The sequence below is a fragment of the Hippoglossus hippoglossus genome, chromosome 5 (assembly GCF_009819705.1).
Source record: "Hippoglossus hippoglossus isolate fHipHip1 chromosome 5, fHipHip1.pri, whole genome shotgun sequence".
NCBI lineage: Eukaryota > Metazoa > Chordata > Actinopteri > Pleuronectiformes > Pleuronectidae > Hippoglossus > Hippoglossus hippoglossus.
The window spans coordinates 6,984,426-7,011,982 of NC_047155.1; the positions used below are offsets into that span (position 1 = coordinate 6,984,426).

The 27,557-nt window shown below is 42.0% G+C and overlaps 1 protein-coding gene across 5 annotated transcripts; it reads right to left on the reverse strand.

The window, feature by feature from the left end:
• Positions 1 to 223: 223 nt before the first annotated feature.
• LOC117761528 (synaptotagmin-2-like) lies at positions 224 to 26,430 on the reverse strand. Of its 5 annotated transcripts, none has more exons than XM_034585496.1 (9): positions 26,054 to 26,427; positions 8,708 to 8,948; positions 8,420 to 8,580; positions 6,195 to 6,317; positions 4,814 to 4,981; positions 3,574 to 3,741; positions 3,003 to 3,120; positions 1,115 to 1,248; positions 224 to 941 (listed from the first exon to the last, which is right to left on the reverse strand). In XM_034585496.1, the coding sequence occupies exons 2-9, from the start codon at positions 8,922 to 8,924 to the stop codon at positions 726 to 728; spliced, it is 1,305 nt and encodes a 434-aa protein (XP_034441387.1). In that variant the 5' UTR covers positions 8,925 to 8,948; positions 26,054 to 26,427; the 3' UTR covers positions 224 to 725. The 5 variants fall into 5 exon arrangements, with proteins under 5 accessions (XP_034441387.1, XP_034441383.1, XP_034441386.1 ...); XM_034585492.1 differs by having other exon boundaries at positions 6,195 to 6,326; XM_034585495.1 differs by lacking the exon at positions 26,054 to 26,427 and adding an exon at positions 25,743 to 25,830 and having other exon boundaries at positions 6,195 to 6,326.
• Between the last annotated feature and the right edge of the window lie 1,127 nt (positions 26,431 to 27,557).

Sequence of the window (27,557 nt, forward strand, 5' to 3'; positions counted from 1 at the left end):
CCATGTACTCCTGTCCTACATTACATCTGTCTGAAGACACAAAGACGTGTGTCGAAGCTAAATGCATAGACGATGCCTCCATTGGCGACACACAGAACAAGCGACAGAGATCAGATAGCTGCGGCGTCCCCGGTGCCACACTGTGCACTTCTCTACCGTGTGTATCGAATTCACAGTAAATGCATTCGATGACCTCATCCGTTCTCAATTAACTCTTTTTTTCTGCATCACTTAAACACACTCTGTGCGGAAAATAGCCCAATACTACAGTACTCTCTATTGCAAGTTATAGCACACTTATTAGCAGGATACAATACTGGGTGTGGTGTATGCAGAGCAGTGGGGGGGTGGGGGGGGGGGTAAGTAAAGCATGCTCAACTAAACTAAAGCTTTATTTCCAGTATTGTCTCCACCGAGACTTTCGACCAGTGAACAGCACCCTACGAATCAGTTTCTATGTTTCTTCGATCGTTCAGGAGCCGGTCACCCCCGTAACTCGATGGCAACTCTTCTCAGCTAAATGTGTGAGATGTGATGATTCATTTTTAAAAACTGTTTTATTTTTCCGACTTAACCATAAATGAGAGGGGGGGGGGGGATTCTACGACGTCTCTTTTTTGCTGAGCAGTTTTCATGACCGTGTGTTAAAGTCATGGGTTTCATGCAAAATAGGGGCGGGGGGGTTGGATTTCTGAGTTAGTGCATGAGCTGGTCGGTGGAGCACGTTACTTCTTGGCCGCCAGGGATGCCAGCTGACCGTCGATATCCTCCTCGGGTTGCAATGGATGCCACTGGGCGATGGGACGGCGGGGGTTGGACAGCATGTCGGACCAGTGCTTCAGGCCCAAGCTGGTCGCCTTGCTGCCCACGAAGATCTTCCCGATGGCGTCGTTCTTACCGATCTTGTCATAATCAAACACCGTGACCGCCACCAAGATTTTCTGAGTAGGACATGAGAGAGACTCTGTGATTTCTCTGTTACTGAGTCGTCACATTATCAAAATATGAGCGCAGATTGATTGTAAAGATATTTCTGAAGGAGAGAGACACAGATCAGCTGTATTTTGTTACATATCAGTGGAGTCCAAAAGATGAGATTTGACTTGTACTGTACCTGCATCTGTTCTAGAGGGATTTCAAAGCTGAAGGATTCATTATAATATGGGTTCAAGGTGTTCTTCTTCACCGTGGTCTTCTTCTTCTTCAGACGCTTACCCCCCTGCAGCAGCTGGATCTTCACATAAGGATCTGCAAAGGGCATCGAAATGATCAACAACAGAGACCATCAAGGCAAGATTTTCATATGTCCGTTGATTGTATTACTTACTAGTGCAGTGCCCGTTCTAAAATCAACAACGTCACTTATGTTGATGAGTCCCAGCCGCCTGTTTATCATAATTTTATCAAGATTTTACATATTGCATTTCCAAATTGCACCATAATCGACACTGCACTTTCTTGGGCTTTTAACAATACATGTGCCAAGTGTGAAGCCAACAAGATGGATGGTTCCACATACAGACAGACAGATTTCTGGAATAATTAGACGGAAAATGATATGCACGGCGGCAAGAGAGTGTCTGGGGTTCCCAGGGCAAAACTGGTGCGGGAATATCCAACAGAGTAAAAGATGACCTGACTTCTAAAAGGGATAAAGTTACACAAAGATCACACATTTCTTACATATTTCAAGTATTCAATCATTTGAAGTTTAAAGTTTAAGTTAAAGCTGTCAACGAAGAGTCTTGTTTGAGGGATGTTTTTTCATTCTTTCTTGTAAAAAGCCTCAAATTCTGGGGGCCGTCGTGGCTCTACAGATTCTCCATGAAGTTAAGTTTGAAGGGCTGTGAGGGCCAAAGCAAAAACCTTCAGCTCGTGTCTCTGGAGGTCGTCCGTCGTGGATCTTGAGTTGTGTCTCAGATCATTATCCTGCTGTACAAGCCATCTGCTTTTTTACAGACAAACTCTAACAGTGAAATGTGCTCGTGGCCACTGGCTGGAACAGAAACCCAAAGCTTGATCGATCCACCTCAGCAATTGTAATTCTACCCCTTTTTTTTTTACTCACACGCCTTTGCTCATTGAGGCTGAACAGTTCAATTTTAACTGAATCAGTCTGTTGGACTTATTTCTAAAATCGATCAGGCTTGTTAAGACATTAAAACCTCCGACGATGAATTTTGTGGAGAGGTTGCAGTAAAAGGTTTTTCCTCCATGAAGGTCATTTTGTTTGTGGAGGTGTCACTGCACCGTGGAACAGGGAATCTTCTGCTGAATCTGAGCCGTCATAAGTAGTTCTCTCTTCAACTTGACCTTCTTTATTATGATGCCTGGTATGACACCTGGAAACACTCTGCTTTCTCCGGAAAACCTCCTCCTGCTTTCTGGGAATCAATTCTTGTCATTATTGAGATTATTGAGATCATTTTAATATCTTTTCAGTGTTTGGCAGCTGAGCTCATGGCTGCTTATTGTTTTAAGTTCTAAGGAGTTTATAATGTTAAAAATATGCATCGCTCTGCCTTTTGTAATATTGATCGTGAATAAGTCGTGGCCCTAAGAAACCAAATAAGCCCAGAGAAGTTTGGTAGAAGAAGAAATTTCAAATCCCAGACCCTATACACTCATTTTGCTTAAAATATTGAGGAATATGTTTCATCTGCAATTTCAGGTCTTCTCCAGATCAGTTTATCTTTCACTCATGTTAAGATTCACAGTAACACATGTTTAGCCTGATTGCTTTTTGTATTAATTCAAGTTTTCTGTACGTTTGGACAGAGGAGATTACGATTGTGACTGCGACAAAGGAAAGCCATGTTTCACTTGATGCTTGATTTGTATCTAAGTGGGAAAAGATGTATTTTTCCGTTTTGTTTTGTGTTTGTAAATATTTTGTTCAACACTACTGTTTTAGATAAACAAAAACTGGAGACTAAACTCCTCTCACTAGCATCATGTAAATTCTGTTCACAGCATCTGCAGTGAATGTGACATTTCTCTACCAGATAATCCGCAGGCGTCCATCTTCTTCAGATTCTTTGCCTCCAGGATGCAGACGGTGAGTTTTCCGGCGGTGGGGACGTAACGAAGGGAGATGCAGATGTCTCCGAGTTTCTCAGGCTGAGCCGAGAGAAGAGACAGAAATGACAAGTACATGTTTAAGTAAAATCTTAAATTACACTAGTAAGATAGTTCTGAAAATCCCAGCATTCACTTAGATGAGTGTGATGAAGTTAACAAAGATATTGGGAGAAATTAAACTATACTTTATATTATACCAATATGAGCAGAAAGAACATGTCAGTAAGAAACAGAATACTTATTTTACTACTGTAAAACAGAAATCTCTGTTAATTGATTAATTGACCAAATTATCCAAAAACTATTAAAGATGGAGTTGCTCCATATATTTTTCTTGTCAACAAATCCCATGAAAAGACTGAATCCAACAAGGAGTAAGTGTGTTTGTTTTGTTCACATCGGTCTTTTCTTAGGATCTGTTGACAGAGAAAAGCATGAAGATCATCAACAGACTCGACGCTCATTTTCATTCAGTGTGGCTCTTCGCTGCACCTCCTCCTGGTCGGCGCTCTCCAGATCCTTCCACTCCTCGATCGGCCGTCCAAGGTCGATGGTGTTCATGGGAATCTTCACCTCCCCAATGACGTCATGTTTGGAGAATCGGTCGTAGTCGAAAACAGACATCGTCAGTGTCTTCCCACCAAGTTCCTCGTAGGGCACCTGATCCAGAAAGAAAAATGTACAGACTGTTTTAGACCTTGATGCCTTATTTTCTCAATTAGTGATTATACAGTTTGACTAAAGGCTAAAAGTCACCTGGTTTGGGTAAATATAGCATGAACTTTACTTTACTCAGTGCCAGCAGGTTATTAAAACAGGTTTTTAAACCTAGAGTTGGTGTTATTTATTTTACTGTTGAGAAACTTGCCAAAAGTAAAGTAGATTTTAACTGTGTGGAACATTATCTACAGTTACGCTTTGTCTTAGGTGGGGTTTTACCCATGGGTAGTATATAAAGTTACCTAGTTAGAACAGGTGCCATATTGAGCCACATATTTGTATTGTGTGTAACAGGGAATTAAATATTTCAAGTATAATGAGTACATGGAAAATGTACATTTAAAATATATGTTTCATAAAGTTAATAACAAATATTTCAAATCCATTTTATATATTAACCACATGTTGCCATGATTTAGCTCTGGTTGGTCCAGTTTTCTTTTAAAAAAATGGGTAAAAACCAGAAGTTAAATTGATCATAATGTTAATATATGTTTGTGGTGTTTATAACCCACTGCATTTTAGAGTCAAGTAGTATTTCTTACAATACAAATCAAATCACTTGGATTCAATCATCTTAAAAAAGATATTAAAGATATTAGAAAAGATGACATGCTCCAGCTGACTGAAACTCTCTCAAATAAAGCCGAGGGAAATAAATCTCCCAGTGAAACAATAACCGTGACTGTGAACGTGTCTGTGCCTGAGAGGAGGGAGAGGATTTGTTTTTCTGCAGACAGGCAGAGCTTCCAGCGCCGCTCAGAGCCTCAAGTAAGGTCTCTGCGGACCTTATTAGCCAGGACAGGAAAGAGCAGCGTGTCGGCTGCACAGGCCACTGAGAGCGTACTCACATCCACATAAAGCTGACAAGACACAGTGTCACAGCTATTACACTGACACAGCATTAGGGACAAGGAGTCAGGGGGTTAAGATGTCTGCTCACAATCACATAAATGTTTCATCCATGTTTCTCCTTGTGTCTTGTAGTTTTAATGTGTCGTGAGAAACTCGCCTTGAATACAAACGTCTCATTGAAGACGGGGTTCAGCGTCTTCTTGTGCACTTTGGTGTCGAACTTCTTCTTCTTGTCGGGGAAGAGCAGGACTCGGACGTAAGGATCTGAGGTTCCTCCCGAGTCCATGGACAAGAGGTCTGCAGCTTGGAGGATGCCGACCGTGACCTGCATGCGGAGGAGAGAGCGGGATGTGGAGTAGGGAAGCGTCAAAGGCGTAGATTTTACTAGACAAAAAAAAAACCTAGTCTCTGCTCTGTTTTTAAAGCATTTAGGAATTTATTCATTGCCTCTGTGCCTAAATGCTGCTGAGACCATTACAGCTGTATTTTCTGTTTTTCCGTACCTGGAATTGTTGCATATCTAATCCTCTTAGTATAATTCAGTCTCTCTGTGACAAAGGATCATTGTCTTGCTCTGCTGAGGTTTTACAAAGCAGCTCTTACAGGAATAGGGCGACATTTTGGGAAACACACCGATTTGCTTTCTTTTTTTGCTGTGAGTTAGACGGGAGGATCAATACTTCTCTAATGTCTGTCTGGTCAATATAAAGCTAGAGCCAGCAGCCGGCTAGCTTAGCTTAGCATACAGACTGGAAACAGGGGGAAACAGCGAGCCTGAACTCTGTCAGAAGAAAACACAATCTGTTCATCTTCTAAAGTTATAGTTAGCCTGATATAGCTCATACGCAGATTGACCATACACTGTATCATCTTGATCGCCCCCTCGTGGTTGGCTGCAGTACAGGTCGTGGACCCCGTCTCCCCCATGTTGGTGGATGGGACACAGACTAAAAAGTCAAGGTGTACGTTAAATACATTTTTCACAAAGATGGTTTCTGTCATTTTAGCTACGTCTTATCAAACAGGTGCTTTTCCGGTAAATTTGATTTTACAAGTTATTTGTTATTAAAAAATGGGGAGAAAAGTCATGATTTACAGCTGAGACTAAACTGTGATTGGTCGAGCACACGTATCGACAGGACTTCAATACCGCAGCTCCACGCTGTGATTGCTAAACCACAGGCTCTGTTGTGTCATCCATTTTTACTGACAATCTGTGAGCCAGTCTTTATGCTAAGCTAAGCTAACTGCTCACATGGTATTTTATCCAACAGACATGATAGACAGCGATCTTTTGATTTAACTCCTGGCAAGAAAACAAATCGGTGTATTTCTCAGAATGTCAAACTATTGCTGAAAATGTAGGAGAATCTCAGGCGGATGAAACTTAAACAAATGTAATGCAATCTATACGATAACATATATGCAATAATATAACATATGTAGTTATACCAAATTTTAATCTTAAGAAACAACCAACTACGCCTCTTTAAATGTCTATAGTTCTTTTAAAGCGTTTACATGTGACAACCACAGACCTTTGTGTTCTCAAAGTCATAATCTATAGAGTACTGCAGCTTCCCCAGTTTCTCTTGTTCTTTCTCCTCTTCTTCCTTCTCTTCCTCTGTCAAACCGGTCTCTCCCTCGTCATCGTCATCGTCCTGGTGTATCTGTGGTTTGAAGGTAGCAAAACAAGACCCAATGTTAAAAGTCAGGGACTCAGGATTGGATACAGGGCTTCCTATAGCAGCCAGCATGCCACAGACACTGGAAGTCCAGGAGTTTTTATTTTTACATGGGAGATACATGTTTTGGTCACTGCTTACCTGCACAGCACCTGATGATAATAACATTTACAAGGGGAGAAATCGCTACTGGTAACACATATATACATGTTTAAACTTGGGGATAATTGTGCACACCTCTGTCTTCAGCCTTTTTGGGATCACTGGGCATTTCCTTTGACATGCTTGTGCAGTTCGGTGACAGCCAGAGGCAGTGGAGGCATTGCATGCTAGTTCCACTAGGAGGGTTTTTTCCATGATATCGGATATTAGCATCGCTCGCTTGTTTTTCAAACGGCTAATTTTCAAGGGCTTAACTTCAAATGAACAAGGCGATGAGTGTTTGGCTGAAAACCCCTAAGGAACTAGCTCACAACAGCAAATACCAATGCATATTAAATGGTAAATATATTATTCCATGAAAGGAGATGACTTTGGAGTAACCTTATCCTTTTCAAACTTTTAGCTGGATTGAAATTTGCTGTTTTATTAAACCTACCTTCGCTACCTTCATAGTTCAGGAATATAATCCTGAACTTTTTGAATCTGCATGCCTTGTTTCACCTCTAAATGTATGAGGCACTCAAGAAATGTCTTCTCAGCTCAACATCATTACAATAAATGTCCCATCAGGATCAAAGGGCACAGACAACTATTTGAATAATGTAGAGTCTTATTGTTGTTTCGCTCTTATTCCTGCAGGTAAGTAAAAGTGTCAATGCCGAGGCGACCTTGACTTTAAAGTGTTTGTCCTCTTTTTTATTCAGGCCATCCAGTGTCTCCACGTTCTGCCTCCTCCTTGAGTTTTACAATCAAAGGTTTTTTTTGGGCTCTTCATGCAGTTTTATCATCGTTTCCATGTCTCCCAAACAACCAACCATGCCCTTTATCACATGCACAGATTAATAGTGTTAAAAGTGTCTTGCATATCATCTCTTAGTCCAATACTTTCCATATTGGCGTGAGTTACAGTTACATTGTCCCAGGAACAATGTGTTAGACTCTCCTCTTTGGGGTTTATGGAGCACATCATAGCTTTCCAGTGTTACATTCTCAAGCTGTCTCAATTCAAAAAAGTGAAAATCAGTCTCAAAATAAAATGAAAAAATGCAAAGGAAGCTACGACTTTTCATTCCATGAAACCCACCTCCGCCCCGGGGGAGGGGCCAGAGAGCGTCAACGTGAGCTATCCACCTACCGTAGAGCGGGAGTCCACCACAGTCAAGAAACACGAGGCACACACAAGACGGACACAAAGCGGGAAAAAGAAAGGAGGAGAGCAGAGAAAGGAAGAGATTCAACTCACAAGACACCAAACACACTACAAAAAGAGAGGCAGTCAACAACACCACCAACACAGCTATGATGAGAAATGACACCCGAGTGTTTTTTTTTACTTGTTTTAACATCATGGACAAAAGTTGTTGATTGTCTTAATTAACTGTCACCGGAGCACGAGGCAATCTGTGGTGATGTCAGCTGCTTTGACCTCAAATGAATCATTGGATTTACTATCGTTTCTTCATTTCCCAACATTTTCGGCACTTTGATAAAAAAAAATTCTTCCTGCAGGTCTCGTGCTTTCATCCGCTGTGAAATGCAGCATTTTGTGCTCGGCGACTGGTCAAATGAAACTTTCCACCTCAAGGTCCTCATTATTCTTTGCCACCTGGTAACAAAGCGTGTCATTTTTCACCACGGGCCACAATGGAATACATCACACAATTAAACGACCACAACAACATCAAATGAGAGTAGGGGAAGGGAGCTCTCCTTGTGTCCTCTACAGCCTGGCCTAAAAGAGCTGCTGGTGAAAGATCAAATTTGGTTAATGAATATAAAAAAACTCATCAATAAGTGTCATAATTGATGATAAACATTTGAGTAGATAATTGAATGTAGCACAGTGGAAGAGAAGAGGTAAAGCATCATCCAATCATCTTCCCGTTACGATGACATTTCAGCACGAGGCGACATACCTCGCCATCCTGCATGTTCTTCATGTTGAAGCCGTCCTTGCCCTTTTTGCCTTTCTTGTTCTTCTTCTTCTTGCAGCAGCATTTTTTGATTATGCAGAAGCAGCAGGTGAGGATGAGCAACGCGGCCACCACAGCGATGGCAATCAGGGCCCATGGAGGCACTGCCGGTGTCAGAACAACAGAGGGACAGTTTAAATTGAATGGTAGCTATGGTGTTTTTCACTTCCAAAAAAAAATGTAACTTTTGCATCTGAGAAGGAATTGTGAAGTCAAGGCGAGATTGCTTACATGGGATTTTATCAATTTCATTCAAGAATTTACTCTTGATTTCCTCAAACATGTCATTCTTGCTGATCTCTGTGTTGTTGGAGCCGGACATGTCCAGGGCGGTGGTGGAGATAACCGCCGGGCTGGGCGCCATGGTCATGGTGGTGGTGGCACCGGTGGCACCGGTGGGCTCCGCGGCCGCCACGGCCTGTGGCCTTCTGAACAAGTTAAACTTCATTGTCAAAGACTAGGTGCAGCGTCCCTGAGACACACAGAGATCAGACAGACAGGGAGGGAGAATGAAAGTCAGCACACAAACTCAGTAACAGTTTGTTATGGTTTAGTTTATAAGAACAGAGGTGAAGACTGGAATGAAGTCTTAGTGAAAGATTATTGTTACAGAAATCTACTGAATTGTGCTAGAATCTAGAAGACTAAATTAATTCTAGACCAGGATGGTGTAGCACAGAAACAATTATTAATTTGAAAGACTTAATATTAGTGGACGCACAGAAAACTGGACCATTATTCTGATTTGTTTGATGTTTTCTGATTTGTATCATTATAACTTTAATACATCTGTAGATTTCAAGTCAATTATGATACAATACGATACAATTAGAGTAGATACGATATGATGCAATACAAAACGATACATTCTGATATGTTACGATACATTCTGATACGACACAATGCAATTAGATTAGATTAGATAAAATTGGATGCAATTCAATACTTTAAGATCAATTGTACTTTTCAGCAGTTTTTCTGATATTTTAAACTAAATCACTAATTTATCAACTGATATAAGGAAAGGAAAGATGTAAACTCCAGTTCCAGTCCAACATAAATGCTTTTCATGTGAACCTGCAGCTTTTTAATTCACTATGGAAGAAAAAACCTTGCTGAGAAAAAAGGAAATCTGAATACCCACAACTCTGCAAACTCAGACTAACAATGAAGATCATGTGAAGCTCCAGAACAGATACTAAATGGTTATTGTGTTGAAATTGTTGTCTCAGCTCTTCACGTTCAGACTTAATACATCATAGCTCCTCCACTAAGACACTAATGGATAAGAATGATCCCATTTTCTTGAGCGATGTTGAGATCAACAGCAGCAAAGAAGCTACTGTGAGACACAGGAGTGGATTTTAAATCATTCCGCCTTCACAATCAGCCACAAGCAAAGTCATGAGTCATGTGAATGAACACACATCAACTCAACTGAGAAAATCTTACAAGACATAAAAGCCCATGAGACTAAACACATCCACTATGCAGATGACATGATGATTTACCAGTGCAGACCTGGAGAGAGTTAAGGATGTTCCTCTTGAAAGAGGCTGATTGTGATTCAAATGTTAAAGGTAAAGTTTGACATCTTGGGAAATATGCTAATCCCCTCTCTTGCAGACAGTTAGCTGTTAGCTTAGCTAGCTAGTTAGTTAGTTAGCCTGTCCAAAGGATAATAAAATGCACAAATATATTTAAACTGTTTATTATCGAGCTATAGAGGTTCTGGTGGGCAGATGATACTTTTGGTCTTAAAGCTAAATTTAATGGCGGCTAGCTATAGCTCCATATTTAACATAGTGACATGACAGAGGTAAGATTTTCTTATCAAACTCTCAGCGAGAAGGAACAACTGTCAAACCTTTCCATTGTCATTGTGGAGTTAACATGTTCTCCCTTGTGGGTAACTTGGTTATGAATCACATATTTAATAGCGGTTGGGAAATGAATTCAATCTATTTACCAAAAATATTTGACTACCTGAAGCTGAAAAATGTGTCTGTTGACTGACTGAACATGTTATTATTTTTTAAATAATCATTTTTGTCTGTTATGTAGTTTTTGCCATCTTAGCAGTTGTAAGCAATTTGAAGTTTTTACCTTGTGTTTTGTAGGAAACTGGGATGCTCATCTACCTCTGTAAAATGTTATCATTATATAACCCAGACGGTTAAGTCATTAGTGGAGAAAACGAATGGCAGGTCAATCGATAATAGAAATACTCATTAGTTGAGGTAGAAGAGGTGGAATAAACTCAAATCCATGCAGCAATTAAAGCTGCAGTGTGAATCCTTCTCACCACAAATCAGAGACTAATACAACAAGTGTTTCCTCACAACGCTCTGTATTTATTTATTTTTTTTGCCTCCGGAAATTTAATCCACCGCAAACAGCCGACAAAATCAATTTACCTCTCAGCCTCGAGTGAGCATTACAATTTATTCTCTGTCTGCTCTTTGCATTAAGACGAGTGACACCATCACACTATTAGCATTTACTGCCGAGCGCCAAGGTGTCATTACACTGGTCCAAATACGGCCTGCTTCTCTTTTTTCTTAACCCTCAAAACATAAAAAAATCATATGTTGCTGATAACTGGAAGCACTTGACAACTTTAAATCAATTTACTTTGGATTAAATTGGAATCGTTTTATTTTGGTGCACAGAGAGAGAATTATTTTCTTCGAGTGCTCAGTTATTCAATTACTGAAAATAGACAGTAATGGGGATATTTAAAGCACAGTTCATCTGTTTAAAGCCTATGAGTAAGAATATTTTTTATTGCAGTGTGATGCATTTCTGGGAACTTCTAGTCATTGTGATGCTGTCATGCTCCCCCCAGCCCCCCCACCTCAACTTAATGCTAAAGAATAACTGGCAACTTGGCAAATGTTCTTGTTCTGCCGCTCTAATGTTTCTGAGTTCATTTACGCTTGCGTCAGAGTGAAAAGCCCAAAGGAAGAAAAGTGTTTTAATGGAAAAGGTTAGGAAATTCATTTTTTTTATTGCAACTAGAGAAAAGTAAGTGATTCAGTCTCACTGGTTTTATATCATCACCGTGACTAGTGCAAGTACAATGTGGAGGTAGATGGACACAAAAATACTAAATGAAAGTGTACATAAAATTGTGTGCGTGTGTGTGGGTGTGTGCGCACATATCTATAGTTGTGACTTCCAATTTTGGTTAAATTTATGTTGGTCCTCACAATTTCAAAGGCTTGTTTGAGGGTCAAGATTTTGGTTTTAGGGTTAGGATTAGAATTAGGTTTAGGTTGGGGTTGGGGTTAGGCATTTAGTAGTCATGGTTAAGATTAAGATAAGGGATAAGGGAACGCATTATGAGGCTCCTCACTATGACAAGGTTGTGTAAGTGTGTGTACTTGTACAGATATCTATGTGAGGACCATGTTGCGCCCACAACCTACAAGAGGACATTTTGGTCCTCACTTTGTGAACCACTTTCAATGGGCTGGTTGAGAGTTAAGACTTGGTTTTGAGGTTAGGGTTAGAATATGATTTAGCTTAGGCATTTAGTTGTGATGGTTAAGGTTAGGGTGGGGGGCTAGGGAACGCATTATGTCGATGAGTGTCCTCACTAAGATAGATGTACAAACAAGGACAATAAATAATTCCCAGATCCAAACACACAAGTTTACGTTTCAAATAAAAAAAATGAATGTGAATCTTTAGCAATAGAGAAAACATGTGTCCTTATACGCTCACTGTGTGTGTGTGTGTGTGTGTGTGTGTGTGTGTGTGTGTGTGTGTGTGTGTGTGTGTGTGTGAGGATGTCTGTATCATAACATGACAGTGAGCCGGCAGACTTCTGACTTTGTGGCCAAACAGTCTTAATTTAACATCGTCTCCATCGACTCACAGGCCACAGATCAATAAATATTCTATTCAAACATGTGTATTTCAGTGATTCTCTCATTCTAACAGGTTGGATTTTGTGGTCAGACGCCTGCTGTTCACTCTCGGTACAGTAGAGGCCTGTGTGCAGCGGGCCAGCACATCTTTGTTGCTAAGCAATCTTGATAGTGTCTATCAGCTACACAGAACTGCCCGCATAAACCTGCCTATAGCCGAGGTGACCAGCCAATCAAATAACCAATTGGCTCAAGGCCAGTGTCAAGTCATTGCCTGAGCGCTGGGTACACGCTCACGATGTGAACGCCTGCCCTGCTGTGATGTGTGATGATTATGATTAAAGTTTGAGCTGCAGCAGGGGTCCCTCCTAGAAATGTGACGTGGTTTCGTGTCTGTATCGTCACTCGGAGAATCATCAACTACAATCAGCCCTGATGAAACATGTCGGCAGCCGTGAGAAACACAGAGAGAAATAACTCAAGTCCCTAACTTCCATCGGCTCAGCATGTTCTCCCTGTGACGAGGACAGAGGCTGAATGCAAAGACACTGAAGCACAGTCGTTTGTTTTAGCCTGAGTGTTTAGCTCTGTGCCATTAGCGCTCTGTCCCTATCTGTCTTTGATTTCTGCAGCTCATCCCTGTATCATCAAGAAAGAGGCTCAGACATGATGTGCAGATACAGAGCTGTGCGGTCACAGTGCTACAGTTACAGTATCATCACTGACTTAGTTTTGAACGTGCAGAGCCGATCATCCCTCACAGCCATGTTCTACACCTGCTGAGCGGTTTTGAATCCCTGCATGTCAAATATCAAATGTTAAAAATATCCCCCCAAAACCAGAAGCTCACCAGTCAGATGAGGTGTTCCCCTTCACCAGGCGGCCCATCCAATATCAGTCACTGCTCGGGCTCCGGCTCCTCAGAGCTGTGGCAACATAGTCTGATCTCTCCCATAAACAGAGACTGCAGTCTCCTCTCACTTCTCTCCACTGCAGCACTACACCCCTCCTCCTCCTCCGCCTCCTCCTCCAACGCACACCATCTCCCCCACCCACCCACCCTCCCCCATCACACACCTCCCTACTCCCCCCTCTGTCTCTCCCTCAATGTAATGCGTGCAGCCTCTCAACCCATTTCTCCCCACACACACACACACACACACACACACACACACACACACACACACACCCCCCACCCCCAAAACCTCATTTATGATGCTGCTCACACAACTGATTGCAGCATGCCACTCTTTGGTCGAGCATCGGAGGGCAGTTGTAAAAGATCAATATGCACAATCCTCAGGGTCGGGGTAATGTTTGTGTGTGTGGGGTGGGGGGGTGCATTTGAATAAGGTCGTAGTTTGCTCAGATCAGAGATGCATTATGTAGGAGAGATATTGTAGGACAGCTGAGAAACTCTTCAGGGTGTGCTGGCTCCACAGATGCCATCACGCCGAGCTCGCGCAATTAATTGGATCGCAACAATTGATCTCAGAAGTGCGGTGTAACGCTCCGGAGGGATCCTCGCTGGTTAAAGCCTTTTCAAAAAACGAACAAGTGAACCCGAGGATGATTAGGTCAACTTGTCTGCCTTTCACCGATCTCCCAGGAGGCTCGTCAAGCATGATTGGAATTGAGCAGATTGCAAAGCAACAAATGTGACCCCACAACATTGAGCTTAAAACCATTACATCATGGAAACAACTGATGTGTGGACAAAGAATCAATGCAAACACAGTGTGTGTGTGTGTGTGTGTGAAGGCTTTAAAATGAAACTCTGGGTATTAGAATGGAAGTCCTTGCAGCTCGGCCTTGCTTTACCTCTGCGTGACACACTGCTCTAAAATCTGCAAATGCGTTAAAACGCCCCTCAGGTAGTTACTTCTGTACATATTTAAACCGTTTTTCAATCCCAGCGTTCACTCTTTTCCCCTGGTCTTCTCCTGAAATCCTCCTTTCCTCTGCACTCTCCTTGGGGAAATACCTTTCTGTGTGCTCATTTTCATCCAGCAGCTGTCAGGAGCCGCTGTGAGAGGTGGCTCCTCTCCCTGCACTCTACCCTGCAATGAGCTGCTCCGGCCAGAGGGGGGCAGGAATCTCCTACAAAACTGCTGCATCACAGAGCAGCATCCTTTCCCCCCCCTCTCTCTCTCTCTCTCTCTCTCTCTCTCTCTCTCTCTCTCTCTTCCACCAGTGTACTGCAAAGGTTTGCCCAGAGATGTTTGTACTGAATAATTTCACCAAACCTGGCTTCATCTATTGAAAAGAATTTTGCAACAGTGAAAGTGACGCATGCATTTGACAGAAATAATCACCAAGGTCTTTAATTGAACTGGATCTTTTCACCTGCTTCTCTTTATTTTTCCTCTTAAGTGATTTTTCCTTTTATCACATTTTTCTGAGACAGACTTTAAATGACCTTGCCATCTATATATGAAAACGAAATTGCACAAGTGAAAAGTTTGAAGTGGATTCGTGGGCTGAAGTAGGAGTGAGGAGACAACATAAAAATGAGAAAGGATGTCGTGTGGAAGAACTGTGGTAGCGAGGTGAGGAGAATTTATGGCCCCAGGAGAGAGATACCTGAAGTTAAAGATGAAGGTGAGATGGAATTAGGATTTGTTATATCAGTAAAAGTGAATTGAAAACTTAATTTAAAACAGTGGGACATTTTATGAGTCAGAGGTGAAAATTGATGCCCCTCTTATGTTCGTTTGTATCACAGATTTATGAAAGATCTCCACTTCCTCCCATTGAACAAAAATTAAGCAAAAATATCCTAGATATGGTTGCCGACATTTATCAGAAACACGAACACCTAAAAAAGTTGAAACCATTTACGTAAAAAGTTAAACATGTACTCTGACTTTTTAAATTTGATCCATGTTTTGTCTGCTAACATGGAGGGGGCGGGGTTTATGACCTATACTGCAGCCAGCCACCAGGGGGTGATCAAGATGATTTGGCTTCACTTTAGGGAGTTGTCATTTTGTCCGTCCTCATATCCAGTCTATATATTTTTGGGAAAATGAGGCTGAAAACAGTCACCATTGCTTAATATACAGACTTCAGACAGGGGGAAACAAAAGCCTGGTTTGTCCAACGACTACAAAATCTATCAACAGCAAAAATCCTCCGCGTTATTCAGGCGAGAGGTGGAGCAGCCGGGTGCAGCAGGTGGAGGCAGGAAGTGCTATATTAATTCTATAGCTCCCTGACACTCAGCTCTTATCACAACAAACTCTGTAAAAATCTTGTGCATGTTAGAACATCTTGTGCATCAACGCCCCCCCCCCCCCCCCCCCCCCCCCACACTCACTGTGAATCCCCTGTGTTCTCTCACAGATTTCTCCTGATTTTCTACGAACTTATTACTAGTAAGCCAGGCGGAGAAAGTCTGCAGATGAACCCGGAGCCTCTCACTTTGCCTTTTTGCGTTCACACATGTTCACACAACATGGAGTTCAGGGCATGTCTGACAGCAGCTTTAAAAAGAAACTCCATTTCCCTTATGAATTTGTAGAATTTTACTTTTACTTTCCGTCTGATTTTTATTTTAATTGGTTCTACATTATTTAACAGAGAGAGAGACAGTAAAACACAAGAAGAGATGAAGTGGTTGTAACTCGTGCAGAGCTGCACCATTCATTGTGCTGCCTCAATGGAAACTTACAGTCGGTAATTATGGTATTTAATTCTAATGTATACAGCAGCACTCACTTTAAATCTGCATTGTCAGAGAAATCTACTTGGCAACAGCAATAACTTAATTCCCTCAAAGGTGGATTGTGAAATAAATTGCAAACAGGGAAAATGGATAAAATGTAGATGGCGGACGGCCAAACCGAGCAGCCCATTCGTCAATGGCAACAGAAATCCAATACATATCAGATATGAGACGAATAACCACGTCATTCTAAGTGAAATGAAATTTTACCAAGGCTGCATAATTACTGGTTTACAATGAATATTTATTTTTTGGTCCAAAATAAATCTAAATATAATATAAATATAATATAAATTCTGAAGTTTTAGTTCAAGTAATCTAAACTAGTTACTTTAATTAATCTTAACCCTCACAAAATAGAAAAACTACAATATTTAATCACCAAATGTGTAAAAACCCTGAAATGTTTAATGTTCCAATGAAATAACTGCTTTTCTTCATAGAACCTTCACATCAGTGTATTAGATTTTATATTCTACTGATCTGTGTTATTACCTGGTGCAATGATGCAATTTTTTACACTAGGGTGTCATACCTTAAAAATATAAAGATACATAAAACTGGGCTGAATCTGTGAAACCTTAGTATCTAAAAAGCAACCCTTTTTTTCACTCTAAATCTGCTATAATTTATTTTTATTCAACATGGCAAATGACAGCAAAATCGGCGAAAAACACAGTATTTAACTCTCTGTCCGCACCGTAACTTGGTTTAGTTCACTCATTGCTGTCAGAGAGGCGTTATCATCCAAAGAAATGAACTGTTGTCGATGATGAATCTATGAAAAGCCACTGTGCACGACCTGATCACAAGCAGATGCCAAACAGACCCAGAGCCAGATATTCACCTCAGGAGTTAATAGTGAGCTAAAAAACAGTAAGTAGGATTTTCATTGACCTGGTGGTAAACTGTGACTGAACGATGTTGCTTGGGAACGATTGAATGAGTGAATAAGCTCCCATTTGCTGATGAGTTCACAATTTAGCTCGGTGATGACGTCAATATCCGTCCACACATATTATCCATACCGCTTTTCCTCTGAGGGTCATTACGGGGCTGGAGCCAATCTTCGCTGGCGTTGGGCGAGAGGTGGGTGTAATACAGGACCAACATATAGAGACAAACAACCATTCACACCTACACTCAAGCTGGAGTAACTGAGGAAAACCCACACAGACACAGAGACAACATGCAAACTCCACACAGGATCCGAAACTGGTCATGAACAAGATGAGGATAAAAGGATCATTATCAGTGGAAACAATATTTAATAGCAGCCGGATAATAAGTTTGTTTCAGTAATGGTATTTCATTCTCCTGTATGTGCTCAGTAGATCAGTTTATGTCCCTGACCTGGTTTGATAATTCCCCACCTGACTTCCTGACTCAGCAGCTTTAAGAGTTTAGTGCAAGGTCACAACGCAGTTTCAGCATCAACCGAAGCAGTAACCCTTAGACACCCGGTGCATTGTGGGATACTCCAGTGCATTTGAATGACTAAACCTTTCCCTTCCGCTCAAATAGTCATTCTCTTCACGGAGAGGATGAGTCAGGACAGTGCTGCACTGGGACGTCGATCAGAGCAACAGCACCACTATCAAAGCCCCTGATTACCGACACGTACGAAGACGACAGCTGGTCCCGACGCGCGCCGCTGCCGAGTTGTGCTGGGACGACTTGGTCAGAGTGATTTGTCTCCTGTGAGGCAGCACGGAGGATGTGGAAAAGACTGCACCCTGTGAGCTCCTGCAGGGAGTGCTGCAATGCAGGGGTGTCACAGAGAAATGCGAAGCTGGAAGGCAGTTTGTCCAACAGTCAGCCGCTCGCACTCTACCTCCATCTCCTGCCATGCCTCACTCCTTCCTCTCCTGCCATGCTTTCATCTTTTCTTTTTCTTCTATTATTCTGTATTATTCTATTCTGTTTGGACTCTCATCCTGTTCCTCTATCCACACACACGCACACACACCCGTACATGAGGTCATTCATTGGCATAAGGCATTTCTTATCCCCTAAGCCGCCTAACCTTAACCATCAAAACTAACTGCCTAACCCTTACCCAAACCTATTCTAACCTAATTCTAACCCTAAAACCAAGTCTTAACCCTGAAACAGGCATAAAAAGCGGGTCAGAAAGTGAGGACCAGGCTAAAATGTCCTCTCTGTATGTTGTGGGATCAAAATGCTCAACAAAGATATCTGCACAAATACACACACACAGACACACACACTGGCCAGATATTACTGCAGCATAAACAGTGGTAAACAGAGAGCAGCATATGGTCAGAGTTGGCTCTGTTGCAGCAGTGACTGGGTGTTAAGGAAGTATGAGAGTGTGTGCGTGTGTGTGTGTCAGTGTGTGTGTGTGAGTGTGAGTGTGAGTGGATAGATGGCTGTCAGATCTAACTACTGTGCTTTGACAGCAGCTTTTCACTGTAACCGAGTTACTGCCATGACGATACCACAGTGTCTCTCTCGTCAGTGAAGGACGGGGAAATAGAATCAATAAGTGATCAACTGAACCATCGTCCATGTCATTGTCCCATTATATCACTGTGCACTTCATGATCTGGTTTCCTGTCCTCCATTAAAACCTAATGAGACGGCATCTTGTACTTTTATTAATAAAACCATATTACGCAGCAAACTTCCTTCACATCATATTTGCTCCACTCGATGTCCTCTCTACCGGGGATCCAGGATTCGCTTGGAACTTGGTAGAACAGCTTTCTCCTATTTTTCGCCATGGTAATGTAGTAACCTTCAGAAAATGGTCATTGGATAAGTTTCACAGGGATTTTATCTCTCTGGGGAGATTTCAAAATGAAGATTTGCAGTTGCTACTCCTAAACACCATGGTGTCACATGTATCTGTTGTCTCTTATCCGTTTTAAACATGCTCTATATCCCTTAATTCAGTTTTTTATATTCTTTACTTCTATAATTTTGTAAACTTGAAATGTGGCCAGGTCTAACTCTGGGGACTTCCTGGTTAAATAGAGGATAAATCTAATGAAATCATACACTCTCCCAGGTCCCTGAAATCCAACAAATCCATTGAAGTGCAGCCATCATTGATGGAATCGATCGCACCCTGATTAACCTGCTGTACCGAGTGTCTGCCATTGATAAGGTCTATCAAAGCCACTGTGTTGATTTATTCAAACTGAACTTGAAGGATGAGGATGATGAAATTCAAAAACATCTAATTAAAAGGCCAAAACCTTCAACAAATTCTTCTTATTCACAATCAGCTTATGATTTGTGATCCAGAGTTTATCCCTTTGTGATGTGGAGCTCTACTGCTGCTTCAACAAGGATTAACAATACATGAGTGATCCACACCACGGCTCTGACTCATCCTGGTGCAATAAACACACACTGGAACACAAAATATGTAAAAATGCACGACTGGAAATTATTTACACGTTTTGTGAAAGCGAGTTTGTTTGTGTCTGAACGCCACCGACAGGATAAGGACTCGTTAATGAGGGACTGAGACACACACACATTTATCTTTAAACACAGCTCAACAACTCAGTGTGTGTATTAGCAGCATCAGCATTGGAAGAACCCGACCTGTGTGGGAGAAGATGCTGTGTGAGCTGAAGGTCCTTCCTCAGGGCCGAGGCTGACCAGGTGCTACATCAGCGGACGAGTCGCCTGAGTCAGACGTGTGAGCTGAACGTAACCAGGATGACGAAGTGTAGCACAGCAGGAGATGTGTCACCCTAATGTCAGCTTTTCAAACTGGCTGTGAGAAAATGACCAGAAACAACTAAAAGTGTTAAAAAGTTGAACCTTCAATCCGAACACTCTCCTGGGTCCATCACCAGGACGTTACCATTACACACTTTGGTTGATTACCGCTGATTTTCATGATGAAAGAAGAGGAAAACACTTCTGATCACAGGAGTAAAACTAACAACTGTAATTAACTGCAGTTATGTCTTTCCTCTTAATTTCCCCTGCGAGTTCATCAACATCTGTTTGCTAAAAAGCAAAATATGACGCCCACGGCTATTTTCCCTTTGGTGCATGGCGAAAACTATAACTGAGACAATCACGTCAAAGAGTTTCATTGGCCAGAGAGTTGGACAGTTCACGACACAATCTGACAAAGTGTCTTTGTGGTCGTCATGTTACAAACACCCACAATGATTGTTCCTTGTTATTTAGCCGCCATAGCCATTTCATTGACTGTAAATAAAGATGGTTTCTGTCACTTTAAGGAGTTCTTATCACACTGATGTATGTTCAGGTCTTTATGTTTTTATAAGTTTGGTTTTAATTACGTATTTGATGCTATAAAAACAGGGTGAAAACCTCATGATTGACAGCTGAGACTGACTTGCGATTGGTCAAGGACGTGCATCGTCGGGTTTTCCATCTCCGGATGACACTACGCAGATTCTAGCCCCACATGCACAAGATGGCGGTGTTCAAGTACAAGATATTTTGGCCTAATTGTGGGAGGAGACGCTTTGACTATCTTTAAATACAGTAGATAGTAATAGCATAAAGACGAATAAACAAAGTACACAAGATATGTTTGTCTACACACATACATTTTCCCTCCTTCTGGTGCTGAAAATAGCCGGACTCACTAGCGCTGGATATTTGGTGCATTTAGGCGGAGGAGCAGAAGGGAGAGAGAGAGAGGGAGAGAGAGAGATATTTAGAGACGGAGGAGGAGGTAAAGAAGAGGGAGTGGATACATCTCCCCACTAATGGAGGATGTGTTGCCCAGTGGCACAGATCTAGGGCAACATGACAGAGTAGTTCTGGGTGAAGAGAAGCCAGAGGGGCCGTAAGTTCAGTCAGTAATTATCCGATCCTTCTGTCCCGACTTCCTACATTTCCTCCTCTTTTATTGTGAAATTGGACGCATTTCCAATCAGGTTTATTCCAAGACTTTTGCTAATTAAGTATTTATCTTCATTTTCTCATTACTTTGCGTGAATACAAGAGCTGGATGTGTCGATATAATATTTTTTTTGGTTCTTGTTATAAATGATTAGAAACTTCATGTAAGATTTTGTTTATTTCACAAGTAGATGGAGATAATGTTACTTTAATGTTATTATAATTCCTGGTCTACAAGCCTCTGAATTCAGCCAGCTCAGAGTGCAGGACTCATAATGACCAGTAGGGAGCACTGTACATAAACTCTTTAATTTACAGAGACACAGAAATAGAGATGTGCGAAATTACTTGTAGTAATATTACTTTTGATCATTCAAGTAGATTTGTTGGCAATAACAATGTACTTGTATCACTCCATAAGTATAAAGTACTCTGACATTGTTATAATATTGATATTTTTCTTAAAACACTGTTGCCTAAGCTTCAACATTTCACATACAGACTCACCCTCTGGTGGAAATAGTACTTAAAAATATTAATTTGTTCCTGAAGCACTCAGCATTGATCTGCTGAGGAGTATTGATCATCCTCTGCAGTGGTTGGACTGAAACAGGCACCAGAGACAGGAGCATCGTCTCCACTGAGGCAAATAAAGCACAAGACAATGTCATGTAATATTGCATTTTGTAATTGTGGAAATTTAAATAATCATTTATCTTTTTCTCAATATGATGGAAAGTAAAATTCTTCACCAGCTAGTTGCAAACTTTAGATTGTACGACGTGTCTCCACCTCCTCCAACAATCCAGAAATTAAGCTTAAATATTCTAGATACAAAAGCTGCCATCTTGAGCCTGTACAGTGGTGGTCAGGGGGTGGAGCCGAGGTAGCAAAGTCCCGCCAATACACATGCTCCACCAATCACAAGGCAATCTCAGCTGTCAATCCTGACGTTTCAACACATTTCTATTAATTAAAACCAAACTAACCTGAAAACTTGAACATACTTCAGTTGGACAAGAATTACTAAGAATGTATCATACGTTTATTTTGACTTTTTAGTCCACGTCCCATCCACTAATTTTGCAGACGCAGGGATAATGAAAAATTTAATATGCAACCACCAGATGGCGTTTGAGATGCTTTGGCTTCACTGTTGGGGAGCCATCACATCGTCCATCTTTAAATACAGTGTGTATAAACATAATTACGTGGGCTGTAAAACCAAAACAATGAGCTGAAAGACGCTAAAACTAGAGGACCAGCACATGATCCAAAATATTGTTAAAGTGCAGCTTCAATTCAAAAAGCTTTTCTCCATGTCCCTGCATGTCTCCAGTCTTTCTCTCTTCATTCTTGACCGCTCATATATTTGACCTCAACAGTTTATAAAGTCAAACAGATTCTGTCCCAGTTGTTACGACCCTCTGTCCCTCTGTTGTTGGATGTGTCGTGCTGCATCTTCTCCACTCATTCATCAGCTTTTTGAGACACTGGCTCACCACAAAAACCTCAGTACTGCCAGCAGTTGAAGGTTTGTTCTCCTCGTTCTTCACAAGTCTGAATGCACTTTAGACCGAGAGGGACAGAGGTGGATACGTTTCTCTTTTCACGGAAGGTCGAGCCTCAAATCGCCTCTATTCCACTGTACCCTCGGGCGGAGAGGTGTCGTGCTAATGGCGTTCAACGGATAGAAAATGCACTGCAGCATTAGCACAATATAATGGTTCAGCAACTTGCACGGCCTATCAAAGTCTACAGGTACTCTCCTATAACATCACAGCTATCAATAATGTCTCTCAACACAAAAAACATCGTGAAATCCCATTTCATGACCTGGCTTTACTGCGTATACACACCGACTGTAGTACTACTAGTAATGATCCAGACGTCGTGTGTACAGTCTGAATGAAAAACATCTTCAGCGTGCTTCGTGTATGATGATGCACCTGACAGCCTGTGAATGAGGATCTCAGTTTAGTCAGGACAGGATTATAGGCTGCAGTAGCAGAATCCCATTTCATGAGCCATCGAGCATCAGAAGAGCTCGGTGGGGGGGGGGGGGGGCACACCTCTCTTCAGCTGTAATGTGGAAACTCAAAGGGGCTGAAGCGTGGCGTCCTGACGACTGCAACAACCGACAACCGCAAGGAAAACATTATTGATTTAGATTCGGTGAACAGATTGGGATGATCAGTGGTAGGTGTATGGACCAATGTGGACCCCTGGAGGGTTTAGGAGGATGTTACCAAGCAAACATATATTGTATTCAACATGGAGAAGTTGTGTGCTGACAACAAGAAACTAATACATTTGACTGAATGACAAATAAAATAAATTGACACAAGAGTCCAAACTGGCTTCAGAAAGTGTTGAGACCTTCACTTTTCCATTTTATTATGTTGTAGATTTAATTGTAAATGGCTAAAATGCACCTGATCACGTTTTGAGGTGTAAAGAGGGTCTGAACACATTCATTTCAATAAATAAACAACAAAAATAAAGAATCTAAAAACATGTTTTCACTTTGTCACTACTGGTTATTGAGTGTGGATTACTGTGCACAAAAGTACAAAAAAAAGATTTTATCAATTTAAAATTGAATCAACAACATGATAAAGTTCTATAGACTGTATCTAAAGATGGACGACATGACAGCTCCCCAAAAGTGAAGCCAAAGCATCTCAATTGCCCCCTGGTGGCTGGCTGCAGTGCAGGTGATAAACCCAGCCTCCTCTTTGTTAATGAATGAGACACGGACCAAATTAAAATGTCAAAGCAGAAGACGTCAAATAAAATTTTCTCAGGGATGATCTTTGTAGTTTTAGGTAGTTCCTATCACAATGATGCATGTTCAAGTTTTTCTGGTAAATTTCGTTCTTGGTTGGTTTTAATGACATGGGGAAACGTCATGATTGACAGCTGAGACTGACTCACGATTGGTCGAGTGTGTGTGTATTGGCAGGAAATGACAGGAAAAAGCTCTGAATGACGTCAATGGAGCAAGACGCCAGTGACGGCATCCATCTTTATTTACAGTCTATGGTAAGCTACAGTGGTGCATCAAGCTAAATGCTGACGTCAACATCCTTAGCCGACAATGGAAATGCTTACATGCTGATGTTAGCATTTAGGCTAACATTCACCCAGTTCAACAATACAAAAGAAAGGGTTTGAAAGAAAGGGAGAGCTGTGAGACTCGTGACCTCTCTGTAATGATTCCAGGAACTTAGATTTTAGCTGATAAGCTGGCCACCATTTTGCTGATCAGTAAGTGAGACCGAGGCCAATGGGAATATCAGCCTCTAGTAATAAACCAACATCTCCACAGATAGAGCGTCATCGAGGATTAAAAGATGTGTGCTCGCATATTTTTGTGACTCTAGGTGCAGGCGGTAAAACAGAGATCCTGTCTCATTGGACGAATTCAGCAGAAAAACACAAAGATATATGCAGAATGACATTTACCCTTTAAATTGACGTATATCGATAAGCAAGACAGTTTAAAAATACTTTATTGGACTCTTTGCACTTTGGGATTTTGCTTCGAACTCTTGCAATTAATATCTTGCACTGCCTTTTTTGATTGGCCATATCAGTAGCAGACTTACTTAACGCTTAGTAAAAGAGGTAAGTGATTAAATAATTGACATTTATAGAGCATATTGATTAATGCACCTTACCCTGCACTCGTATTACATTATTAGGTCACACATTCACTTTATATTCACTGTACTATCTTCTATTTGAAGGTGTCTCACTTTTAACCTGAAAAAAAAACCATCTACTGCAGCATAAAAAATGCACCAAGTCAAGTGCACACGTTACAGCACAGAGGAGTGTGTGAGACACATTGCAGCAACACACACATGCCTTGTTTCACCTCTGCTGAAGCCAAAAGGAAGTCCTCATTTGGTGCATGCACACGTACACACACGCACGCACACACTCAGGAGTATCCCAGCCATGTACTCATTACGTCCCCAGGGACAGGAAACCACTGCATCACATGATCTCTTCTCACCACTGCATCATAATCAGCCCGTTAACCTCAAGTACCAACATGCACATCTGTATCTGTGATAACATTTCTTCATCAATTGGAAAAACAGAAGGAGATGAGGACGACAGGCTTTTCAAACACGACAAGAAAAAGTCAAGATGCTTCAGCTGCAGGTAATCAGTGTCCATCAGAGGCCGTAATGCGCCAAATTTCCATGCACATTATTAAAAGCCCTCTGCAAACATCTTCCATCGCGGTGAACTATAGGAATATTTGCTCACAAAGCATTTAGAGATAAGGAACCAACGTGACTTGTATTAATGCAGCGGTTAACTGCTGATGAGACAACACAGACCAATGTGAGCACAGCGAGCTCTGCAGGCTCTTTAACGTGGGCCCTTCACTCCTGCTGGCTCAGCACATTTTTACTTTGCAACACACTCCCTCAGAGCTGTTACTGTGGAGCAGTGAGCCCACTCATCCATCTGCACACTGACACACTGGAGAGAGAACAGTAAAGAAAGACTGAAAGAAAAATCATAACGTGCCAACATGAGGGAGCTTATTCTCCATCTATGTCTCTGTTTTTGTTCATGAACACATTTAGCTCTATGTTGGTATAAAAAAAAGAAAAAGATCTGAATGTGTAATCACCTATAATAAACCAATGAAAATAGTTTTACTAATAAATTGGCATCTTAAGTTCTACCCTCACACACACACACACACACGTTTGTTTTATTATGTAACATGATACTGCAGCACTACATGATGCTACGCAGCATGAGGACTTACCGGCATGCTGTAAAAGTTCCACTCTCTGCATAAAAATGAGAAGGCGACTGGCAGAGCGCTCACACACCGTCTGCTCTAATTAACCCCTGAGCCATTTATTCTCTCTCTCTCTCTCTCTCTCTCTCTCTCTCTCTCTCTCTCTCTCTCTCTCTCTCTCTCTGCAGAGCTTTCTGCAGAGCAGCATGTGTGTAATGAGGCTAGGTGCCTCTGTGACAACCTGGCACACAGCAACGCCTGAGTTACTGATGGAGCTGTTCTGGAAAAGAGGAGGAGGAGAGAGGAGGAGGAGAAACAAAAAGGATGCATCTTACCTTGAACAGAGATGTGCTGCCTCCCTTGGAATGAGAGAACAGGGCCGGAGAGATTCTTGACAGGAGGAACGAGCAAAGGAAAAATCTCAACAAGCTGCACTTTGGTTGATCCCACTCTCAAAAGACATTGCAGAACTCCTTCCTGTGGGGTCTGTTTCTGTCCGTGAGCCCCCCTCCCCTCCTCTGACACTCACACACAGGACTTCTCTGGGCTCAGGCTGCAGCTGAGGTGCATTCACACCGGGCACGGACGAGAAATCAAGACACACTCACACAGATTAACATTGTTCTGACACTGAAATCAGCACAAGCATCAGAGCCAGTGCACTTCCACTGCTGTATTTCCCGGCACTGTTCCCTTATTGGCTGAGGAGCAGCTCAATAAAAACCCTCCTTGTCATCAATTGGGCAGAGGAGGAGGGGGGGGCTAGGTTTTCTGTGGCGCACTAACAACGCTGCTCCTCCTCTCCTCTTCTTTGCTCCATCAGTTTTTCACCCCCAGCACCGGCACACATGCAGGGAGTGCTGAGCTTTGAGAAAGAGACGCAGGAGGAAAGGAAAGGGAGGAAAAAAGAGAGAGGGAGCGAGGGGATGGAGAGAAGTGCAAGGGGAGGAGGGGGGGAATCGATGAGTGGTGAGAGGAGAGGTACAGATGGCAACAAGCAGGCTGCAGCAGCTCTCACAGATTTTTTAGATTGCAGGTCCCTGTGCCTCTCGTCTGCTGCAGGGAGCTGTGCAGGGACCTGAGTGCAATGAGGTGTAAGGACCAGAGAAGATAGGAGGAGAGGAGGAGAGGAAGAGGAAGAGGAAGAGGAAGAGGAGAGGAGAGGAGAGGAGAGGGAGAGGAGAGGAGAGGAGAGGAGAGGAGAGGAGAGGAGAGGAGAGGAGGGTTGTTACTGGTCTGCTCGGGCTGGTTTTGCTGCAGTACAGGAGCAGGCAGGAAGCAGATGGGAAGTTGTCGGTGCTTTTCTCCAGCAGCAGTAAAATGTCAAGCTCCAGCATCCGACTCAACAGTAGCAACACACAAAAAAAAAAAATTCCACCCGTTCCTCTCTTTCCTGTTAATATGCATGAACGTGTGAGTGGTGAATGATTTAAAAGAGGAGCTGCAGGAGCGACACAGATCACTGCTCCTGCATCATCAGGGGACACGCAGATTATAAAGTCACCTAATTAACCACGAGGTGTAAAAGTCAAAGAGTCACTGTGTGCAGTAGTAAGATGTGCAATGTGTTTAATGTAGCGGAGAAATGATTCAGTTCAGCGAGTTGATACTTCATGTTTCCTTTAAGGATTCTTCATGTGCGATGATGCATAAGAAGAACAAAGATGTAAGAGTTTAAAACACACACGTCTGTTGGGTTTTTTATTTCCCACCCTCACAACAATCCAGTGCCTCAATTTTAATTAAATTTACTTCACAGCATCTCATTGTGGAATCAATAGAGGAGCTGACTTCCTCCAGTGGACAGACGAGCAGAGCTGCATCACACTGCTGCTGCTG